We start from the raw sequence: 20283 nt of genomic DNA, 5'->3' as shown, positions 1-20283 counted from the left end.
GTCCCGTCTCGTAAAACCACTTTGCGATGTTGAGTCACTGTAGCGTCCAGTCTGCCCTCGGTCCAACATGAGAGGATGAAGAAGTGGCACTACTCAGAGGACGTATTCTAACCTCTTGTAAGCGCGACGATGGCCGAAACTCTGTTGGCTTTGTAGCGGCAGCAAAATCTTACACACTGTAGCACCTTTAAACCAAATAGATGTATCAAAAATATCAAATAATTATTGTAGGAACACTATATAGTAATGTTATCAAAAGAGATGACAGATGACCTGAACATATTGTACAAAACTACAGTAAATATGCTAAGGTTGTTATGAATAAACCCACTACTTTCTGTAATCACACCTCTATAGATACAGAAACAGAACCATGTCTACACAACTATGCAACTTTGCAATAGCTGCTTGATTTCCTTTTTATACTGTATAAATTATGCTGCCTGTTCTTTGAACAGTACTTGCTCAAACCTTTACTCTATTAGACTGCAATCTGTTAACTTGCATTCTAGTGTCTGTATACTTATATATATTTTCATAGTTCTGTATTCTTGTATCATGTAACTGTATTCTTCGTTTATCCACATTGTTTATCCATATCAGTCCATTTTGCATTGTTTTAGTAAATCTGCACTTTTCTCACCTCTCAGGTTTATCTATTTATTTTGTGTTTTCTATCTGTTTTTACACTGTGAAGGACCCCAAAAACACCATAAGTTATGTTTTGTAATTTTGTCCGAAAAAAAAAAATTCTTGTATAGTTGTTAAAGTAGCTTGCTGGACGTCTTTACGTGCCCCTGAGAGAGTCTTTGAGAAGAGGAAGGCACTCAAGAAATACCAAACAAAGAAATCCAACCAAAATCCAAGAGGTGGGACGCCACTGTCCCTTCCCCTTTTCCCAAAAGCCCGCCCGTCATTGGCCAGCGCTCTGAGCTCTTCCTCGCCCATTGGCTGGTTTAGCTGTCACTTAGAACAGCGCCTTGGCCGTCCAGGGTTCCGCCGTGTCGGGATCAGGGGACGCAAATCAAGTGAAACAAATCTTCTGACAGGAGAAAAGTTCATGCTGGAGTTTTCCAAGAGCTCAGAGGGACACATGAAGGTAAGAACACCTACTGAAAGCGTTTTTTTGTGTCGGCGGTGTGAAGTTGGAGTAGATCGTTTGCGGCATTCCGCCGTGTCTTAGACACGAGAAGAAGAAGAGGAGGAAGAAGAAGAAGAAGAAAAAAAGATGCAGTTAGCTGAAGTAGTCAAGGCTACAGGCCGAACCGTTTGGACTTCATCTCCTTAAGATCAAATGACACGAAGGTGTGTTTCGTTCGTGCAAAAATACGTTAAGACTAAAGGTTTATCCTTTTGAGCTACGAAGAAAACCGTCAGTCACATGTCATCGCCGTCAGTCAGACACTAATGACGGTTTGATAAATTAATTTGATTTGATGAATGAATTTACAGAGGCTCCAGTTTTTTTCTTATCTTTTTTTTTTTTTTAACTAGTTGCGCTTATTACTCAGCAGGGTCAACGCTCCAACGTCTTTATTTGTTTTAAATATCCTTTTTTTAAAATATATTCTCTTTTTAAAGACTAAGCTGTATCACAGTAAATAAGTAAGAGGCTGAGTAGGCAAGTGGCTTACACAAAAAATGGGTTGGCTACCAAATCCAATTTAGTATCCAGACATGCTGCATCTGGTCAGTCATCCCGATTAAGACTACAAGGAAACTCAGTAGAAACTCTCAGGCTGTACTTCCCCCCTCAGTTGACCCTCATTCCGGGGTTAGGAGGTCTCACAGCCTGTGACATGAATTTATGCACAAGTTGAATTTTTTAGTTTTTTTCTTACAGCTGGAAGACGTGATGCGATGACAGATTTGGGAAAAAGTTTCATGCACTGAAAAGGTTTCTCGTAGTCTCAGAGATTAGGCAAAATCGCCACACCGAACCATTCTGCAAAGTGCCTGCCTTAATTCTAAGTGTACAAGTATACTTAAAATTATTATAATTTAGTAATAAATCAGTTTGATCATAATCTGAAATCCTCTGTTTATTGGTAGTATAACTTTTGCTGTGTCAACATGAGTAGTTGACCTATAAATACAACAACCAAGGGCCACTCTGCACTGGAGCAAAGCATGGTTTTCAAGTAAAAGCTGCTGTGTGTTTTTAATAAGTTTACAGTGTTGCAGGGGAGGCACATGGATGACCAGGCTTCGAACAAACATGGATAAAAAGGATTATGGACGCAGGGCTTTTGATCGGAGGTGGAGCTATGAGAACGTGTGGGAATATTTGTATTTCCCATGCTGTTGCTCCGTGTTTGTATACCCTCATGATTACCAGCTCTAACTCAGGGGATTAGGTGAAATAATATGAAAATGATGAGGATCTAAACAAGCTTGATGACACATGTCATCGGGCTTCGGAAATGTCTGGCCCAGCGGGGGCCAGACATTTCTCATAACACGGCGCAAGCTCTTCTCACAGTGATTATGGCGGCCTGTGAAATTAGCAAGCAAGCCTGTAAACCAAAACCAAGGGAGGTGTGTAAGATGTAGTTTAATTAGCATTTTACCCCTGTGGTTAAGCCACAGACCATGAGCGCTGGTGAAGGCTGAACTAAAACGCTGTGTGCCTTCTTTGTGAGCGCACGCTGCTGTAAGAATCAGGCTATAGGTGCAGTTCGCCAGGGCCATGGCTCATTCCTCTTCTCACGTCTGCATACTGTGCTAAATGGGTGTCACGGTATACTTAAAATGTTGCAAATGCACAGTTCGTCACGACACTGTTTATTTTCAGGTTTTTTTTTGTCACTGATCTTATTGACAACGCCTGGGAAATATTGTAGCGGCAAGCTCACATATTAAAGGCCGGTGACTCCTGTCTCTCATTATGCAACCAGTGCTCCAAGAGAGCGGCCCCCCCACCCCCCCTTATGACTTCATGATGTGGAAAATTGTGGTGACCACAGGCTGCTCAGAGCAGAGCCTGTTGAATGAATGCTAGTTCAGGTGTGGATCACAGTCTAGTAAACAGCGGAGGGGAGATTTTTTTCAGATGCTCCGGCCACATGTCAAAAAAAATATTTCAGTGATTCAAGCTAGAGTAAATTTCTGTTATTAAATAGTCAGCCAGCTATGTTTCCATCTATCCTACATGTCCCACATGATGACTCTGAAAAGGATGCTTAGTGTAAAAACATCAACAGCTTTGATCAAATTTCAAAGGGGCGGGGGGGTGCATATGTTCAGTTGGCCAGAGTGCGGTTGGATGTTTTTGAGGTATGGATACCGCAGGGCTTGTCAGCAGAACCGACACAGCTGTGAGATTAGAGTGCAGAGACACTACAAAGAGACCACATCACTTTTTCAACATAAAGTAGCTAACTATTATCACCCATTAATACTGGAACATACAGAGGGAAAACAAAACAAAGTGAGATTATATTTAACATTTAAAAGTTTGTCAGCTTTAAGTATTGTATCCGCTGGAAGCTAACTGTCTCTTATTTCATATGTTATCCGTCTCTGCCTGATGAACATGTCATCTTGCATTGTTACCATGTTTTTTTCACCTCACTGAAATACCCAAAACCTTCAAGAAAAATGAAACAAGCGACTTGAATGAGAGTCTTGATACGATATCCATTTAGCTTGGGCTACACCCCACACCTGGAGCACTTAAATAGATATGCTAGGCATTCGATGCACCTCTGAACTACATCCAAAGTAACTTGTCTGGTTTCTTTTCATATGGGGAAAAAAAAAATCTACGACATATTTTGTACAGTGGTTCTGCTGTGTAAAATTACTCCTTCCCAAGATAATAACCACATATCCACATTAAGTTCATAAATCAGTGGGCTAGATCAGATAGATCAGATGTCTGTCTGGGTGTCTGATTTGGGGAGGATTGGAAAAACACCGCTTTGTTTCAAGATGAAATAACTCAGAAATTGTGGGAAAACACAAGAAGCAGTGATTAGTAGTTTCTCAGTGTTTCCTCTTTTGGAGTAGTACAATAATGTGGTAGAATAAATCAAGAACAGGTGAAGTATTTTTATGACCAAGAATACTATAAAGTGTGACACATGCCCATTTGCATCAATTCTAAGAAATAATTTTAAAAATCAATTCCTCAAACGTCTTCTTTTCTTTCATCTTCTACCCTCACAGTACAAGCTGAACATGGAGAGTTTGACCAAGCCAGAGCTGCTAATGCTTTTCAGCATCCTGGAGGGAGAGCTGGAGGCCCGGGACCTGGTCATTGATACCCTAAAGGTAACTATCAATGAAGCTAGTAACATAATTAGAACGTTTGAGTGACTCTTTGTACAAAATCTGTCACTCACCCCACCTTTTTAAGCCCCCTCCAGGCTTACTAGGTGGCTGTTTTAAAAGATGGCAGTTGTTTCATAGAGAACGGCAGCTGTGGTCAGGCTGAATTAATGTCAGTTACTGTGAAACTGACATGGTGGTAGTATGGTGGTATGTTTCACTGCAGGGAAATGTATCAGAAGAAACCTCTCAAACCACTCCTGTAGCATAGTATTACAACACTATGTGCTTCTGTTTGTAGTGTGCACAGAGAGCTTCTCACATTGGTCACACATGACAACCAAACAAATCTAGTCATAGTGTATGTGATAAACAAAAATGTCAAAAATGACATTTTGATGGACCACAGAGAAACAGATCATCCTGCAGCAGTGGTTTGAGAGTTTTCTGTGGTGCTGTGAAAACTTGCTTACCACCACAGTTCTCTATGAAAGAACAAACTACCAACTTTGAACAGGCACTTTTCAAGCATAAAGGGAGCCTGTTAGGATATGTTTGTTATGGATATATAGAGCTACGGATGCCAGTTTTGTTATAATTGCACCTAAAAAACACAGGGAACTGGCCACACATTGAGGAAAAAAAATTGGGTAAAACAATTAAGGTTAAACTAAGTAACCCTGTCCTGCTCATGTTACTCATTACATCCATCCATCCATCCATCTATCCATCCATCCATCCAACCGCTGTATGTCTATAAACGACAAATCCATCTGTCTGGGACTGTAAAGGTATTATTCCTCTGGATCTCTCCAGGATCTCTCGCTGCCTCTGGAGAATGGTGAATCTTTTGGGACAGTGTCTCATAAGAACACAAGTCAATCTCTTCATAAGCGGAAATGAGTAGACCCACCCCAATGAACCTCAGCATAAACCCAATTAGAAAAAGCCGCAATGTAGAAGTACACACACTCACACGTTTCTGACACATATCAGCTTGCTCCAACCTTAGGATGTCTTACTTTAGCAGGCTTAATGCTGAATTTCAATTAAATGATTGTCAGGCTATTTTCCCACACTCGTTATGCTATGTCATGTCCTGTAGGCCCACATCCTCAAGCTTTTGGTGACTGTTTGCATCGCCTTAAGGATGTTTCATTTAACAAAATAGTTGTAAACTAACTTCAGGAACATTGTGTCATTGTGACGCTGTTAATAAACCACAAACTTGAGATAAGCTGTGAATAATTAAACAAATGATGCAACATTTCTGCAAAAGATGGCCGTACTGATAAAATTATACAACCGACAAACTAGAAAGCAGTCGTCGAAGAGAGCCTATTGCTGAATGTTCATGTGTTGTGTCTAGACCACATTCCTGCATCTCCCCTGGGATCTGGCCATCTAAGGCAAGAAGAATTACAGCACGCTGGGTGCCTGATGACTCAAAGTGAGCGAGAGTAGGAGTGAACAAATAAACATTGGCCTTAACTGGAGCTTGAGGGGAACATGGCTGTGCTTCTTTCATGGTTCCACCGGGACAAACTGTTAACCCATTCAAGACTGGGATTGGATCAGCGCTGCAATGTTAACTCTTGCGGCGCTTTAATTAAGGATATAAATACAGACCTGTAGGAAATTAACTGCAGCAAGTGGGTGAAAACTGATCTCTTCTCTGCAGGACTCATACCTTTCTGCTGTTAAGGAATTAGTGATGGGGAATTTGCGGTCTTGCCCTCACATGAAAGTAGATTTTTATCAGTAAAACATCACCCCATAATTCCTTTGTTTTTAGCCATGCTAGTGGCTAAAATCTCTATGGTTGGCAATAATGTCTGTCAGTTGCTCCACCACTTTTTTCGTAACTGAAATATCTCAAAGACTACTGGATGGTTTACCATATTTTATAGAGACATTCATAGTTCCCAGAGGAAGAGGCTTATTGACTTCGGTGATCCCCTGACTTTTCGTCTAACGCCACCAGCAGGTCAAGCGAGCCAAGTGAATCATCTTAAAAGCTACCGGTTGGATTGGCACAAACATTTATACAGACTTTCCAGCATTTCCCATACAAAGGTTCAACTTGGGCAGTCTGCCCAGGTAGATTAAGACCCACCCAGGTTGATAAAAACTCTGTTTCAACTTGGGTAAATTTTGCATTAGAGCGCCTTGTTTCACTCTTTCCAAACTTAACTAATTTTTGGCCACACATCTGTCTGAGCTGCGTGCGCTGTAGTAACCGAGGGACTAGAGGCTTTTCTGTACACAGCCGCCAACTAGTGTCTGAAGATAACCTGCATGTGAGGTGTCCAAGGGACATCTTTAAATTGTAGCTACAGAAAATAACCTGGGTTACAGTCTCCCCCTCTAAACTGCATGAGTCGGCCACACGCCACGCCAGCCCCTAGAGGGTGAATCCTACTGACTTTGGAGATCCCAGGACTTTCTCTCTAGCGCCACCATGTGTTTCACATCTGTGTTTCAGAGAATATTTCTCTGCAACAATTGGATGGTTGCCATAACATTTTATTCAGGCATTCATGTTTCCAATTAGGATGAATTGTAATAACTTTGATGATCCTTTCATTTTTCATCTATTGCCATCATCAGGTCAAAATTTTAATTTGTCCAATACTTTGGTTTATGACCAAGTACCTGCAAAACTAATGTCAATTCCATCAGCCTCACCTGTACTTTTTGTTTAGCGCCAATTACCCAAAGTTAGCATGTTAACATGCTAAATTAAGAGGATGACCATAGTAAAGATCATACCTGCTAAACATCAGCATGTTAGCACTGTCTTTGTGGGCACGGTAGCATGCTGATTTCAGCATTTTGCTTAAATCAGTGCTGTGTCGAAGTACAGCCGAACAGAGCTGCTAGCGTGGCTGCAGACTCAGTCATGTTCCAACAAGGTTGCACGTGGACCTACAGTAATTAGAGAAGTAGGGCCAGTCATGTTGCTCATGTTGGTCTTAACTGATGTGTTACCACTAAACTCAGTCATGCAACAAGTGTTTAGCTTAACCACAATCACCATGGTAATAACACCATGCATAAGATCTTTTAATAAACTGTCCCTCACATGATGAACTGTTCACTTCTTTGCTTTGCCTGCCTTTGCTCATTCGCTTAAGTATGAGAACTGGCAAGTTTTCATTTGTTGGCTCCTTTCTCAGTGTTTTTAAAAATCTAACACTCTTATCAGCAATTTTCTACAGGATATATTGTAAGCACAGGATGTGAGGTTAATGATGTGGTTCTTCTGTGGTCCCCTATATTTAATTATGCAGAACTATCAATGGTATTCTAACTATCCACTGCATTTTTCCCCTTGTGACTCACTTCTGCAGCTGCTCACGCTGTGGCTTTCAAAAGGAAGTTAGTCTCTGGCAATGCTTGTATTTGGCACACAAAGACCTGCAGTGATTCAGTAGTCCCTTTGCTTTGGGAAAAGAATATGTGTCTTTACTTCAAGTTTAAAGGGGACTCAAATTATGGAAATGAGCCTCTAATTAACTGTCGAGTTCACACGGTGTTGTTCCAAATGGATGAACATCAAACCGGTTTACCTTGTGTGTTCTTTGGTAATGGTGCAGCACTGACGTACCGAAAATAACTTTGTTTCTAGCTTCGAGGTATTTTGCTGGTCTCGGTCTCAGTCACCATAGCAATCATTGTGTTTCAACTACAGCCATGTTATGATGGATAGTATTTTTCAGATATCCATGTCCTTTGTAATTCATTTCAATTACATTCATGATTATTTCAGACTATTTAGCCATCTGCGTAAGCAGCTTTGAAATATATAGGACCCTGGGGTAAGAAGTTCATATATCACCTTCCCTCGGTATTATACAGATCTTGTCGCCAACAGTGCACGACTAAAAGGGTCCAGGCATGTGTCAGCTAAAGATAAGGCGGATTGGAACCAGTGCAGCCATGGCACAAAGACGGCTTCCTGAGCAAAAGCACACAGGTTGCCAAGAACTGTAGCCAACAGACAAAAGCTTGATAAAGGAGGTAGACTGCAATGCATAACACCCATGCACTGAATGTTAATGGGTATTGTACATGTAAAGTATGATGTAATGAATAAGCTCTACTAGATTGCAGTGATTTGGGTGCAACATTAAAAATGCGTTTTCTGTAATCCATCTTTTTACCTCCTCCACCCTCTTTGCAGCAGTTGAGGATTGATGCAGAGGAAAACAGCCTCTCTGTGTGTTGTGGACGTGCACGTCTGTCTGTGGATTGAGGGCCTTGGGAGGGAAAGAGAGCTAGAGTCTGTGTTTATGAGTAAAAGTTGTGTAATAGGGATCCTGTGAATTATGAAAAAAAAAAAAACCCTGACAAATTAAAGGCCAATTATCCAGTTATTGAAATCTGTACAGACTAAATAAATAGAAAATAAAAAGGAAAACTAACAGTCCCTCTAGAAACTTCTAAAAGTTTAAAAGAAAAAAAAAAAATCTACATTTTGTAATTTTTTCTTCATACATTTCAAATAACTTTCATCTGTATGAAAAGTGGTTTACAAATCAAGGGTTTTTTTTTCTTGCTGCTGTTGCATGCAACGCAACTGTCAAGAATGGAAACCCTGATCTAAGCTTATTTAATCTCTGACTGTAAAGTGACATCAGAGCAGACAGGCACTGATGGGAACAGGAATGGGCTATAGGCCAAGTCTGTAGAAAGATTTCTCTCTGAGGACTTGTCTTGAAAATTAGATATCTACTGTACCTTTAGAAAAAAATTAGACCTATCCTAACAAATTCATGGACACCGTGTCATCTTGCTCAAGGCACTCTATTATTAGCTTTAGTATTTACATAAATCAAAGGTATGCATTCAAAAAAGATCTTTGCAGAAAAATGTCATTTTTTTCAAAGTCAATCAGGTGTGAAACCAAGTGTAGACACATAGGACAAGGACTATATGCCACATTCACAGGATATTCTGAATCACATACAAAACTGCTGTTGAGCTGTTGAGTGCTGACTGGGCTTTAGATATAGCGCCCACATTTGAGAGGCATTTTTGAATTCTCCTGGGCACCCTGTGTTTTCCTGTTTTGCCCCGTCGTGCTGTTTGATCCGCCTTCACACCATCCTCAGCGGACTGGATCAAATAACAGCGGCAAAGCCTTGCAGCCTTGCCATCCTCTCTTTGTGCCAGATGAGCTGATACTGAAGATGTAGAGAGATGACAGTCATGAAGCCGGTGAACTCTCCAGGAATAGTGTTTGAGCTTTGGTTCTCTGTCTGAAGTCATCCATTGTATTTTTTCTAAGTAAAAAAACTGGGTTGATTCAGTTTCATAGAATTTGTAAAAACGATTTTAATTTGTTTTGATAAGGCCTGTTCAGTTCTATAGATTTATAATGAGTGCGATCATAGATTTTGTGTGTTTTGTCCGATCTTTCTTTCAAAGTTGTTTTCAGTTGCTAAGCATAAATCTGTCATTCTACATAAACGTATGTAAAATTTCAATCACATCAGACTGTCCCAATTTCTGCTGCAAATGTTAGACTTGTAAATCAATCAATTGTATGCAGCTCTAAGAAATTACTATTAAATTATTTGTCTTCATAAAATTGGGGATGAATTGATCAGATTCGTGCCTTATGTAAGTCACCTTACATAAAAATGTCTTAATAAAAAGGTCCACACAGTAAGCTATGGAGATTTTAAACTTGGGAGAAGAAAGTACTGGTATCCAATCAGTACTATCGGAATCGGTATTGGAAGAGCAAATGTTGGATCAGTGTTGGATCATGGTACACCCGTGTGCTCAGCGGCAACACCCACCTACACAGTGATCAGTGTAGGGCTCTGTAAGATCAGCAAAATGGCTGAATATTGCTCTGCAGGCCCACCCACACGCTTGACTACACTTTAAACTTCTAAAGTGAACTTGGTATCAGTCGTCAAGAATTCTGTCCTCACCCTGCCAGAGAGGATACTATTCTTTCTAATCTCTTGATCCTCTTTTGTTGAAACCTCACTAAGACACATTGCCAGCTCTGCTTCAGCCCTCCGCTCTCTCCCTCTCTCTACCTCACTTCATCCCCTTTTCACAGCAGACCCAAAGGTATCTGCTGAACCTGAAATGTCTTGCTGCTATTATCCCCCTCCTTTGTCATGAGTTAAACAGAGAACAGGTCTGCCTTGGCCAAGGTCCAGTCCAGAGCAGCTGTCCTGCTAAAGATAGAAAGATACACACCATCTGTTGCTCCTTCCTCCTACTAATGCTCTCTCTCTTGTATTTTTTTTAAATGCATTTTCTCTCCCTCTTTTTCCCCTTCCTTTACCTACTGCTTATTTTCCACTATAGCATTAGAGCTGTTGATCATGATTTGTTGAACTCAGTATTTAATTTCCTGTTTAAATGGGAGAGAAATGACAGCAGCATGTGTTAACTAAAACCATAACTTCCAGGGATTATAATTATCAAATAATGTCATAATAACTACAAAGTTCAGCGATTGAATGATAACGATTGCTTATATCACAGCTAGGGTTAGATTTGACCAATCCATTGTATATAGAAACTTTGAGGACGATTATATACTATACACTGTTGCTATTCCTAGTTTGCAATTCGAGTCCCAGGGTACACTAAGTAGAGAACAAGACTAAAGGTCTACAGCCATGCTAGCATCTCCCAGGCTGTACTTAGGCACGGAGGTGCTAACATGCCCAATTTCGTGGCAATCCATCCAATGGTTGTCAAGACATTTCACTCATAACCACAAATGTGAACCTCATGATTGTGTCATTAGAAGTAATTCCAATTCTCCCTCTGGAGAACATGAAGATCTGAATCAAATTTCATGGCCATCCATTCAAAAGTTACCACGCAGGGAAAATAGCTAAAAATGCAATACAAGAATCACTATCCAGTAAGGGCTGAGACTCAGATAAGTCTGAGAAGCCAGAAAAGTTATCCCAGAGAATACTCACATCCCAGAGTCAAGTTACAAACCTTTAGTAAAAAGGAACATTTACGCAAAAACAAAAACAGCCAGACTGTTCCACACAACATCTACCATATCGCTAACTGATCACTGCCCTTCTCACTGTACCATCTCAATCTTCTGTTCTCATCTCTTTAGGCCCAGCGTAAAGAGCTATTTATCCAGGAGCGCTATGGCAGGTACAATCTCAGCGACCCCTTCCTGGCCTTGCAGAGAGACAGCGAGGTTGTGGGGGGCCATAACAAGGACCCGGGCTGTTCTTCCTCCGCCTCCAACCCTCTGGTGGTTCTCAAACTGGTGGTGAGCCACTGCAGGAGGATGCAAGAGAAGATGTTGGCCCAGCTGGCTGCAGCTGAGAGCAGGCACAGAAGGGTGAGTCTGGATATGAGTTTCCTAATTAGGGGAGGCAGAAATGAGCTGGTTGCTTGCGCAGATGAGAAAAAACATGGGAAACATGCAAAGAAAAAGTTGGGCTAAGTGGTGGAGAATATAAAAAAAAATATGTGGAGGAGGCAGCCAGTTAAGTGCAATGCTACTACCACTTTGTGGACAGTCTTTCTAAAAATATAAAATAAGATGAAAATTTAAAATCCAACACGGATGGTAACAAAATCGTGCGACAAAGAATTTATACGATAAAATCATCCCTCTACATCAAAACCTTTTTCTTTCCAAAATGTTTTTCAGGAATGGCAGAAACAAAACTAAGATCAGCATTATTTTCAGCATGAACTAATTTCAAGAAGCACATTCACAACCAAAAGTACTTCACAGGTGCTGGGTAACAAACATGAACAAAAGGGTGGGAGAAAAAAAAGAATACCTGCATATTGATTTTACATTTCCCGTTTTTCTGTTGTTTCATGTGAGCATGAGGTGATTGTGAGAACACACCATTATTTATAGTTGATGATGAAACACGCCATGTCATAGTCTCCCGATTTCATTATGAATCACATCACATTACACAAAAACATGTCATACTGTAAAAAAATCTTAGGTAGAAGCTAAATCTGAGAATTTTACATATAGTAAAAAGTCTTATATCAAATAGACGATTTTAGGTCTTTTATGGTTTGCTATTCAAATAAGACAAAAAAAAAACATCACAATTATTTCCATTGCATCTTTAAGGATTGAGCAAAGAAAAAGCACTCCCTCATTGCAGCCTTTGCAAAACCACAGAAAGAAAAACTATGTAGTTGTGTAGCTAAGTTGCCACCAGCATCTTTGCTCACAGTGTAGTCATCGCAAAGCTTTAAAATAACTGTTATTCCCCTTAATACCAAACAGACCAAACTTCAGAGTGATCATTTCATTCTTGGCTCTCTGTCTCCCCGCTGTGTTTGTTTCAGGTCATTGCAGATCTGGAGGAGGAAAAGAGGAGGCATGCTGAGGACACAGCAGAGGGAGATGATGTCACTTACATCCTGGAGAAGGAGAGGGAGCGCTTACAACAACAGGTGCCCTCTAATTAACAGTGACATGGACTTCACTCCAAACATTCTTTTCTGAAAGATGCTGAATAAATCTATTAGGAGTCAATGAGAGATTGGCTGAGCTTGGCAGTAAACTGTAACCAGCCTCTGATAAGTTTGTCTATCGAGTGTCTTGTCTGTGTCCTTTTAGCTGGAGTTTGAGCGTAGCCAGGTCCGGCGGTTGGAAAAAGAACAGCGGCGGATTACTGACCAGCTAGAAGAAGAACGGGCCCAGCACAAACAGCTTTCCTGCGCTTTGGCTAAAGAGTGCAAGTGGGCCAGTGCCAGAGCTCTGGAGGAGGGTCACCGGCTGACTGAGCTGAGCCGTAAACTTGACAAGGTATTAAGTTTTCGAATTCAAGTTAGGAAATTTATTTAATTTCTTACCCTTAGCTTTTCCTCTGTTGTACTCTATGTTACAAATTTTAGACTTGGTCAAATTTTGCGCTCTTTGTTAAAACACATTTTCTAATGTAGGAAAAGGAGGCTTGTCAGGCCTTGGAGAAGGAGCTGGAAGATGAGAGGAGGAGAGCCCTTAGGATGGAGGCAAGGGTGGAGGAGCAGCTGGCGGAGTTTGACACAGAGCGAGAGCAACTCCGCTCACGTTTGAAGAAGGAGGAAGCTCACTGTTGTCAGCTGCAACAGCAGGTGTGAACACTTTGATTTGTTCGTCACTATGCTGGCAGCAGTTGGCACACTGTAACTACATCAAGTTATTTCATCTAATGTTAGTGCAAGAGAGGAAAATTAGCTCGCATTGCACATTTCTGCTTGAAATTGATCTTTTCCCCATTTATGATCAGGTAGAACAGCTGAAGAGGGACCTCGAGGAGGTGAATCTGATGAGAAATACAGCTCCCGCAGAGGCAGAAGGAAAGGAGTGGGCCACAAAAGTTCCTCCGGGAAATGCAACAGTAGACACTATTAAGGTCGAGGACATTGAGGAAGACAGAAACCAGCCACCTGCACAACCAAAAGTCAATGGTCGCCATTGTCCAGTGGAGACCAACGGGCACCATGGTCAAAACAATGCCCTCTCAGAGAAAATTTGCCTACAGAATGGGAATGAAAATCCTCCAATTCATTGGACCCAGATGTCAGTCTCCTCCTGCAATGCCGCCCCCTCCACTCTCCCTCCTTCCTCCCCCTGCGCCTCGCCCGTTCTCGCCAAACGCCCACCAGGAAGCCCAAGTCCTGGTAGCTACCAGTCTCCCTACCAGGCCGGGGTCAACCATCGCTTCCATGCCGCTCGTCATAAGTTCCAGGGCAGCACTGACCCAGAACCTCAGTCCCAGGCCACGCAGCCAGCTCTTCCTCTCTCGCCGAAGGATCTCTCTCCTGTGACCAGCACCTCTGCCCCAGAAGCCAGCCCAGTCAAGCAGATGGCCCGGAGCACAGTCACTCAAGTCCTGTCTCGCTTCACCACTGTCCAGCAGAGTGCCACACCGAAGCTTGCAGCACCAAACAATTCCCCCTTTGGTACAGACTACCGCAGCCTGGCAGCGCCCTTGTCTCCCATCATCGGAAGGGCGGCAGGGGCACATCAACAGGGGATCAAATCACCCACCATCCCCAGGGCAGACAGGGGCAATCCTCCACCCATCCCCCCTAAGAAGCCCGGTCTGGCCCAGGCCCCTCCCTCCCCGGCTGCGGTGCCCAGGTCTGCCAGCCATTTCTCTGACAGCCCCCTCTCAGGCAGCTGTGGCCTCACCTCCAGCCAGGAGGGAGTCAAAGAACTCGACATGGTGGTTTCCTCCAATTAAGTGATTACAATAAATTGGTCAGCTGCTGCCCTGCTTGTGACACCACAGTTGAATTCAGATCTCACAATCGAGACTGAGATATTGTCTCGTACATGACAGGATTTATATCCTTTGCTTATTTGAACAGAGGTCCCCTCAAACACTGTTGTGCTATTTGTATTTATTAGATTTTTTTTTTTTTTTGAAATATGCATTGAGGCACTATTGTAGATAGTGGTTATGGGGCTGGTACTAATGAGCAGCTACAACTGATAGTTTTAGTTTCAAAATGTGCCAATACTTTATGTTGGGCACAGCATACTGTTACAGTATTTTGAGTCTTTTTAATGGTGTCATATTTCCAAAGAATACAAACCAACTTATTAACTGACAAGGTATTATTGTTTTCCTTATACTTTGTCTCAAGTACGTATGTTAATATTATAACAAATAGTCTTCAGACCAAATTTAGTAAGTTATCATTGGACCAATATATGCTAAATAGTCTCATTCATCGTAAAGTCACATGTGGCTGTCGTTTTTATAAAAATGTATAGTTTATTTTATTAATGTTGCTTAGTTATTAATGTACAATAGTTTTATACAGCAGATAATCTAATCAGTGATGTACTGCGCATTGTTCATGTATCACTTTAATGTTGCATAATTATTTTACAGATCATATAGGCTCAGATTATATGCAGTCACCATTATACAATATGTTTAAGATTAATGATTCTGGTGAATTTCTTGCCTTTGTTGTTTATGAGAAACCCTTTTTAAAACACAGCAAGTATCTTATAGTCCACCATGGCTTTGATTTATATCATAAACACAACTACCGTGGTTGTTATCTCTTCTTTTGTCAGATCCTTTACAGTAATTCATATGCTGGAAAATGAAAGATTTCAATAAATTAATCCCAAAGATTGTCATGTACTTATCATGTATGTATTTGTACTCTTGCAGTAATAACATGTTTCCATTAGACAGTGAATGAGGTATTAATCCCAACACTATGAATGACCAAAAGAGGAAAAGCATTTTTGAGGAAGAATTTGTGCAATACAAGTAAATAACTCTAGATAAAATATTACAAAATACAGATAGACAGTAAAGTTAAGATTGCAAGCATTAGTTAATATTGATACCGCCCAATAAAACCTGATATCCTGTAAAATCACCATACATTCTGTAAACAACACATTTTTTAAAAAAAGGTTCTTTGTGAATTTGAGAAAAGAAAGTGTACCTATTGTAAATGAATCTTTTAAAAATATAACTGCATTTGAATAAAAAAGTTACAGGGCTGTTGACATTATTATTTGATGTTCAAATTTCCACCAATGTAGTATCCTGCTGTAGATATACTAAGCATTTTAAGTGTTGTACAGCCACAGAGTGTCCTCTAGAGGTCAGAATTTAATAAGTAACTACAATAGGTAGGACCAGGAAATCCGAGGATCCATGAACTCACGCCGCAGATATTTGACATCTGCCATTATGTCTCTCCGGTTTATACATATAATAAACTGGATTTAGTCAAATGCGTCAGTGTGGACTTGATCAACTGGCACCATAAAAGATAGCTGTAAAACTGCCTTAGCAAAAACTTTTGCATGGTGGATATGTTTGTAAATGTATGCGTCCTAACATTGTGAGAACAGTTCCCGTTTGTAAAATTACAGATATGGTAGTTTCATGCAGAGTTGACATGCAAAACTTTATCATTACGTTTTTTAATAGTAACAATAGTTTTTAAAATTTTGAAAAATAAATGTCAGTAAATACACTGTAAAGATAAGACAGACTTCTTACTGCTTCTATAAACATAAAAGATTGAGTCAGTTACTTTACTCGGGGCTTTATTCTACTATCCTGTGGACGCAGATATTCAGTGTCATGCATATGCACTGTGGATTTTACGAGTGTTTCATATTTCTGTATTTGTTTGTATGGTGTCTGAATGTGTTGGGGTGCTGAAAAGGAGAGTCTTACCTCCTGCTCCTTAGTTGCAGAGAAGTTAAGGAACCTTTAAGAAACCTTCGGACTGAACTGTTCAGTCCACTGCTATTTTGCGACCTGTGTTGCTTCAACTATAGAGTTCATGTGGTATGTTTCTTAGGGGATGCGACTTAAGAGAATGTGGGCGCTGGTGATGAGACTGCCACTGCGAAAGTGGACAGAGAATAGTTTATTACTTGATAGATATCGTCTGAGTGTACTATGATGTCACAGTATACTGTATGTAGTGTCTGTCCCACACACAGACACAGTCAATGTGCCCTGACATCCACGCCGGCAGATATAGGCAGAGCATACGCTGACTTGGCTTTCCGTTGCGCTAAATCCCCCACCTGATTGTTGGGGAAGGGTTGGCTGGTTAACGGGACGGGTCACCTCTCCTCTGCTCAGATCACCTAATTAACATTCCAGTGTAGGACGGCAGGGCCGCATCCCAAATCCAGCACAGGCACGCCTGGTGCTCCAGTAAAGCCCCATCTTTCTCAGCCTCCATAAACACAGGCTCAGGTTGATGAGCTGTGAGGGGCCATGTCCTCGCTGCTGTCGCTGCTTGCGTGGCTGCTCTGGTTCTCTGCAGGAACACACTCCACAACAATCAGCAGAAGACATAAACAAATACATTTTAAATCCACGTATTATTGCTGTGAGAAATCATAAAACCATTGGCATTTAGTATAATAAATACGCAAATTCTTTTTTGTTTTTAATAGTACTTGTGCCACACTTAATATCTGCGTTTACCTGAAATGTCTTAGCATGCATTAATATTCCAACTCTGACTTCAGGCTTTGGGCTGCATGACTTGGATAAAAAATAATGCCTTTTTAAAAACTTTTATTCCAGCTATCGGTCATGACCCCAAAATGGATCTTGGCTCTCCTTCTGTTAGGATTCCACATGACAAGAGGGGTAATAATTAACTTTATTTCATAGGAATAATTCTCAGAGCAGTAGGTTACATTTCTTTTTAAGTGCCCCATGTCAGAAAATTGGCGAGGCCTGTTTTTTTCCTGGATTCGACGTAAAAATCGTATGTTGTTGCAATTTGTTCTAAGATTGCTGCAGATTTGTTGGATCCTTTCTCTGTGAGACATGCTTGTGATAAAGCACTATATAAATACATGAACTTGAACTTGAACTTGAAAAGGATTGCTATAGCCACGTGTCCCTCCTGGGCGGACCCGGTAAGTGCTGGACTTTATGAGTGTGCGGTGCACAATGGCAGAAATACAGTAAGTACATGGTCTCATGGCTGCATTGTCGTGTCGCGCGAACGAGATGACAAAGCTGAGGTCAAGGAAGGAGCATGCAACCTGTCATGAGTTAAAAACCAAATTTAAGACCTGTTGCAATACAGTAAACTATGTTTGTCTTGCCATTTTCCATTTTCTTGTCTTTATCGGAGATGACGGCTTTCACTACACTGGTCCCACAACAATCAAAAGTCATTGACATCTGAGCACTCATCTGTGCTGCAGCCGGTAGTGGCCCAATCTCTCTCTTATTTTTCTTGCTCCCTTTTTTCGTTCGCTCGCTCTAGTCCTGTTTTTTTTTTCCATCCAGATTCACCCCAGGCCATGAGATGGGCCTAGAATATGAGCTCAGGCCCCCACACGGAGCCTCCGAAAGACCACAGCTGGAGCTGGCTCAAAGCGGGACGGGAGGACAGGGAGGGCCGGATGATGAGTGTTATCGCCACCATCACCTGCTCCCCGTAAAGCAATTTGTTATAGAGTTGTCACTGTAAAATCCATAGCTTGTCCCAGGGTAAAGAAAGACAGGGTCACATGTAATGAGGATCCAAGTGTCGCTCCAAATCCAGGTATGACATAACTGAAGGACAAACAACTGGGCTATTTGTGTGTGTATCTGTCTATGTGTGTGATATAGAATAGGAGGGGACACATATCTGAAGCCTAAAGCATTTTATCCTATATTGTTAAGTAAACAATCATATGTGCATTTATTTGTTGTTTTGGAGAAAATTATGAAAAAAAAGCCCAAAACTATTTCCTGATGAGAGGATGTGATTTGGAAATCCTACTGAACTCCCAAGATGAGAAACAGTTTACATTCTCACACACACACACACACACACACACTCGCCGTCTGTGCCGTGGCATTTCTAGGCAGCTGCATTGTTACTGACCTTTACTTAGGTCCCTAACTAACACCCCCTGGATTTGCCCTGATTAAAATGACCTCACACTCCAATGCACAGGGTGTCTTGCCAGTGCCTTTCTCTACCTGCTGGACAAACACCGTGCCGAGCGACTCGCTCAAATCGCAGGGACACAAGTCAGCCGTGCCCTTGGTTGCTGACTTGCCCTTGATGTCGGTCAGATGTTTCCACAACGGCTCGGTGAGATAAACCTGTTTCTGGACCGGGACTGTCGATATGAGCTGAACTACAAACATGCACTCCAGTAGCATAACAGGAGAGGTTCAAGTGCTTGGAGCTGGGAACAAGATATTTACTTTCTCACCCTGAGTCATTGGGCATAAAGGCAACTTTTTAAAAACATATTAATCATTTTCTAAAGGGAAACACTTGTATTGGGCTACAGACTAAACTGGGACAGAGATATACTGAAACCAATGTCAAAAAGCCAAGCACTGAGCAAATATAAGACGCTACTTCTGTGCAGCTGACCGTAGTTGTCTCCTCAAACCGTGGACAGAAGGGAAAGAAGTGTGGTTGGGGAAATTAATAACAAAGGCCAAAGAATTTTCTCCACACGTAATAGAGGGATGGTAAATTATTTTTGTCTTTTGTGTCAACATATTTGCCATTAATGCATCTTAACTCCAGTGCCGCTTGATTCTGAGCTCAAAAACATCTGGGTTGTTGGTGACTCATTCCAGACATCCTAGATGCTGGTTTTTCCTTCTTGCCAGTGACAATCACCCTAACCTCTCGTCTCATCCACCTCTGTGTGGACGGTGGCACCTGGGAGTTGCGCGGCATCTTTCCGGATTCATATTTTTCATATACATTAGAAAACTATTTACCTATTATTGCCTTTCTGTTTCTCCATAGTATAATTTACTTTTGTTATTTCTGGCTTCTTTGTACATATGACATCTTTTGTTTGTCTGTCCATCCTGGAAGAGGGATTTCCACTTTGTTGCTCTTCCTGAGCTTTTACCCCCCCCCAGATAAAACGTGTTCTTGGGAAGGTTTGCCTTATCTAAACCAAGGGTCTAAGGACAGAGGGTGTCATCTGCTTTACAAATTGTAAATCCATTTCAGGAAAATTTGTGATTTTGGGCTATATACATAAACTTGACTGCTCAGATGAGACGAATACTGCAACTACTTGATGGTACTGCTTTTCAGGAAACAGGTTTAATTGTTCGACTGAAACCAGTGCATTTTTACAATTGTGAAACTACCTTTGAATATGCCTCTAGTCTGGAATCACATCAGTTAAAATCACAGACATCAGTGGTTATGAGATTTACATGCAACAGCAAAGATGTTTTCTGCTTTTAATTCTGCAAGGGCATTGGATTGAGACCCATCACGCTGGAGTAGCAGACATATGAAACAATGTCTGAAATGCCCCCTGGCAAGGATTACCCATCTCCATGGGGACCCCATGGTTGCTGTTTGATGAAATAGCTGGAAGTTCTCAAGCAAAACTCTCTCCTCTACACCGATGGCACGGAGAGACAAAAGCGACGACCTACCTGCCTACTTTTTCCTCACTGGAAACATCAGTGCTTCGTGTTTCATGCAAAGTGTTTTCATTCGTATTAATACTATTAATGATCTTTGTAATTA

The 20283-nt window shown here is 41.4% G+C and overlaps 1 protein-coding gene across 2 annotated transcripts; it reads left to right on the top strand.

The window, feature by feature from the left end:
- The first annotated feature begins 983 nt into the window (after positions 1–983).
- LOC120806928 (CTTNBP2 N-terminal-like protein) lies at positions 984–15763 on the top strand. 2 transcript variants are annotated; one of them, XM_040158468.1, is made up of 7 exons: positions 984–1099; positions 4171–4275; positions 11390–11623; positions 12607–12714; positions 12881–13069; positions 13207–13377; positions 13533–15763. In XM_040158468.1, exons 1-7 carry the CDS (start codon positions 1061–1063, stop codon positions 14490–14492), a joined length of 1806 nt encoding a protein of 601 aa, XP_040014402.1. In that variant the 5' UTR covers positions 984–1060; the 3' UTR covers positions 14493–15763. The 2 variants fall into 2 exon arrangements, with proteins under 2 accessions (XP_040014402.1, XP_040014403.1); XM_040158469.1 differs by lacking the exon at positions 984–1099 and adding an exon at positions 1261–1305.
- Positions 15764–20283: the final 4520 nt, after the last annotated feature.

The sequence above is a fragment of the Xiphias gladius genome, chromosome 21 (assembly GCF_016859285.1).
Source record: "Xiphias gladius isolate SHS-SW01 ecotype Sanya breed wild chromosome 21, ASM1685928v1, whole genome shotgun sequence".
In the NCBI taxonomy this organism is placed as follows: Eukaryota; Metazoa; Chordata; class Actinopteri; order Istiophoriformes; family Xiphiidae; genus Xiphias; species Xiphias gladius.
This window is presented reverse-complemented; position numbering and strand designations above follow the sequence as displayed.

Coding starts and splice junctions, on each gene's coding strand:
- LOC120806928 (XM_040158468.1), top strand. CDS start 1,061: ATGCTGGAGTTTTCCAAGAGCTCAGAGGGACACATGAAG. Junction 11,624..12,606: donor CTGAGAGCAGGCACAGAAGG/GTGAGTCTGGAT, acceptor TGTTTGTTTCAG/GTCATTGCAGATCTGGAGGA. Junction 13,070..13,206: donor TGAGCCGTAAACTTGACAAG/GTATTAAGTTTT, acceptor TTTCTAATGTAG/GAAAAGGAGGCTTGTCAGGC.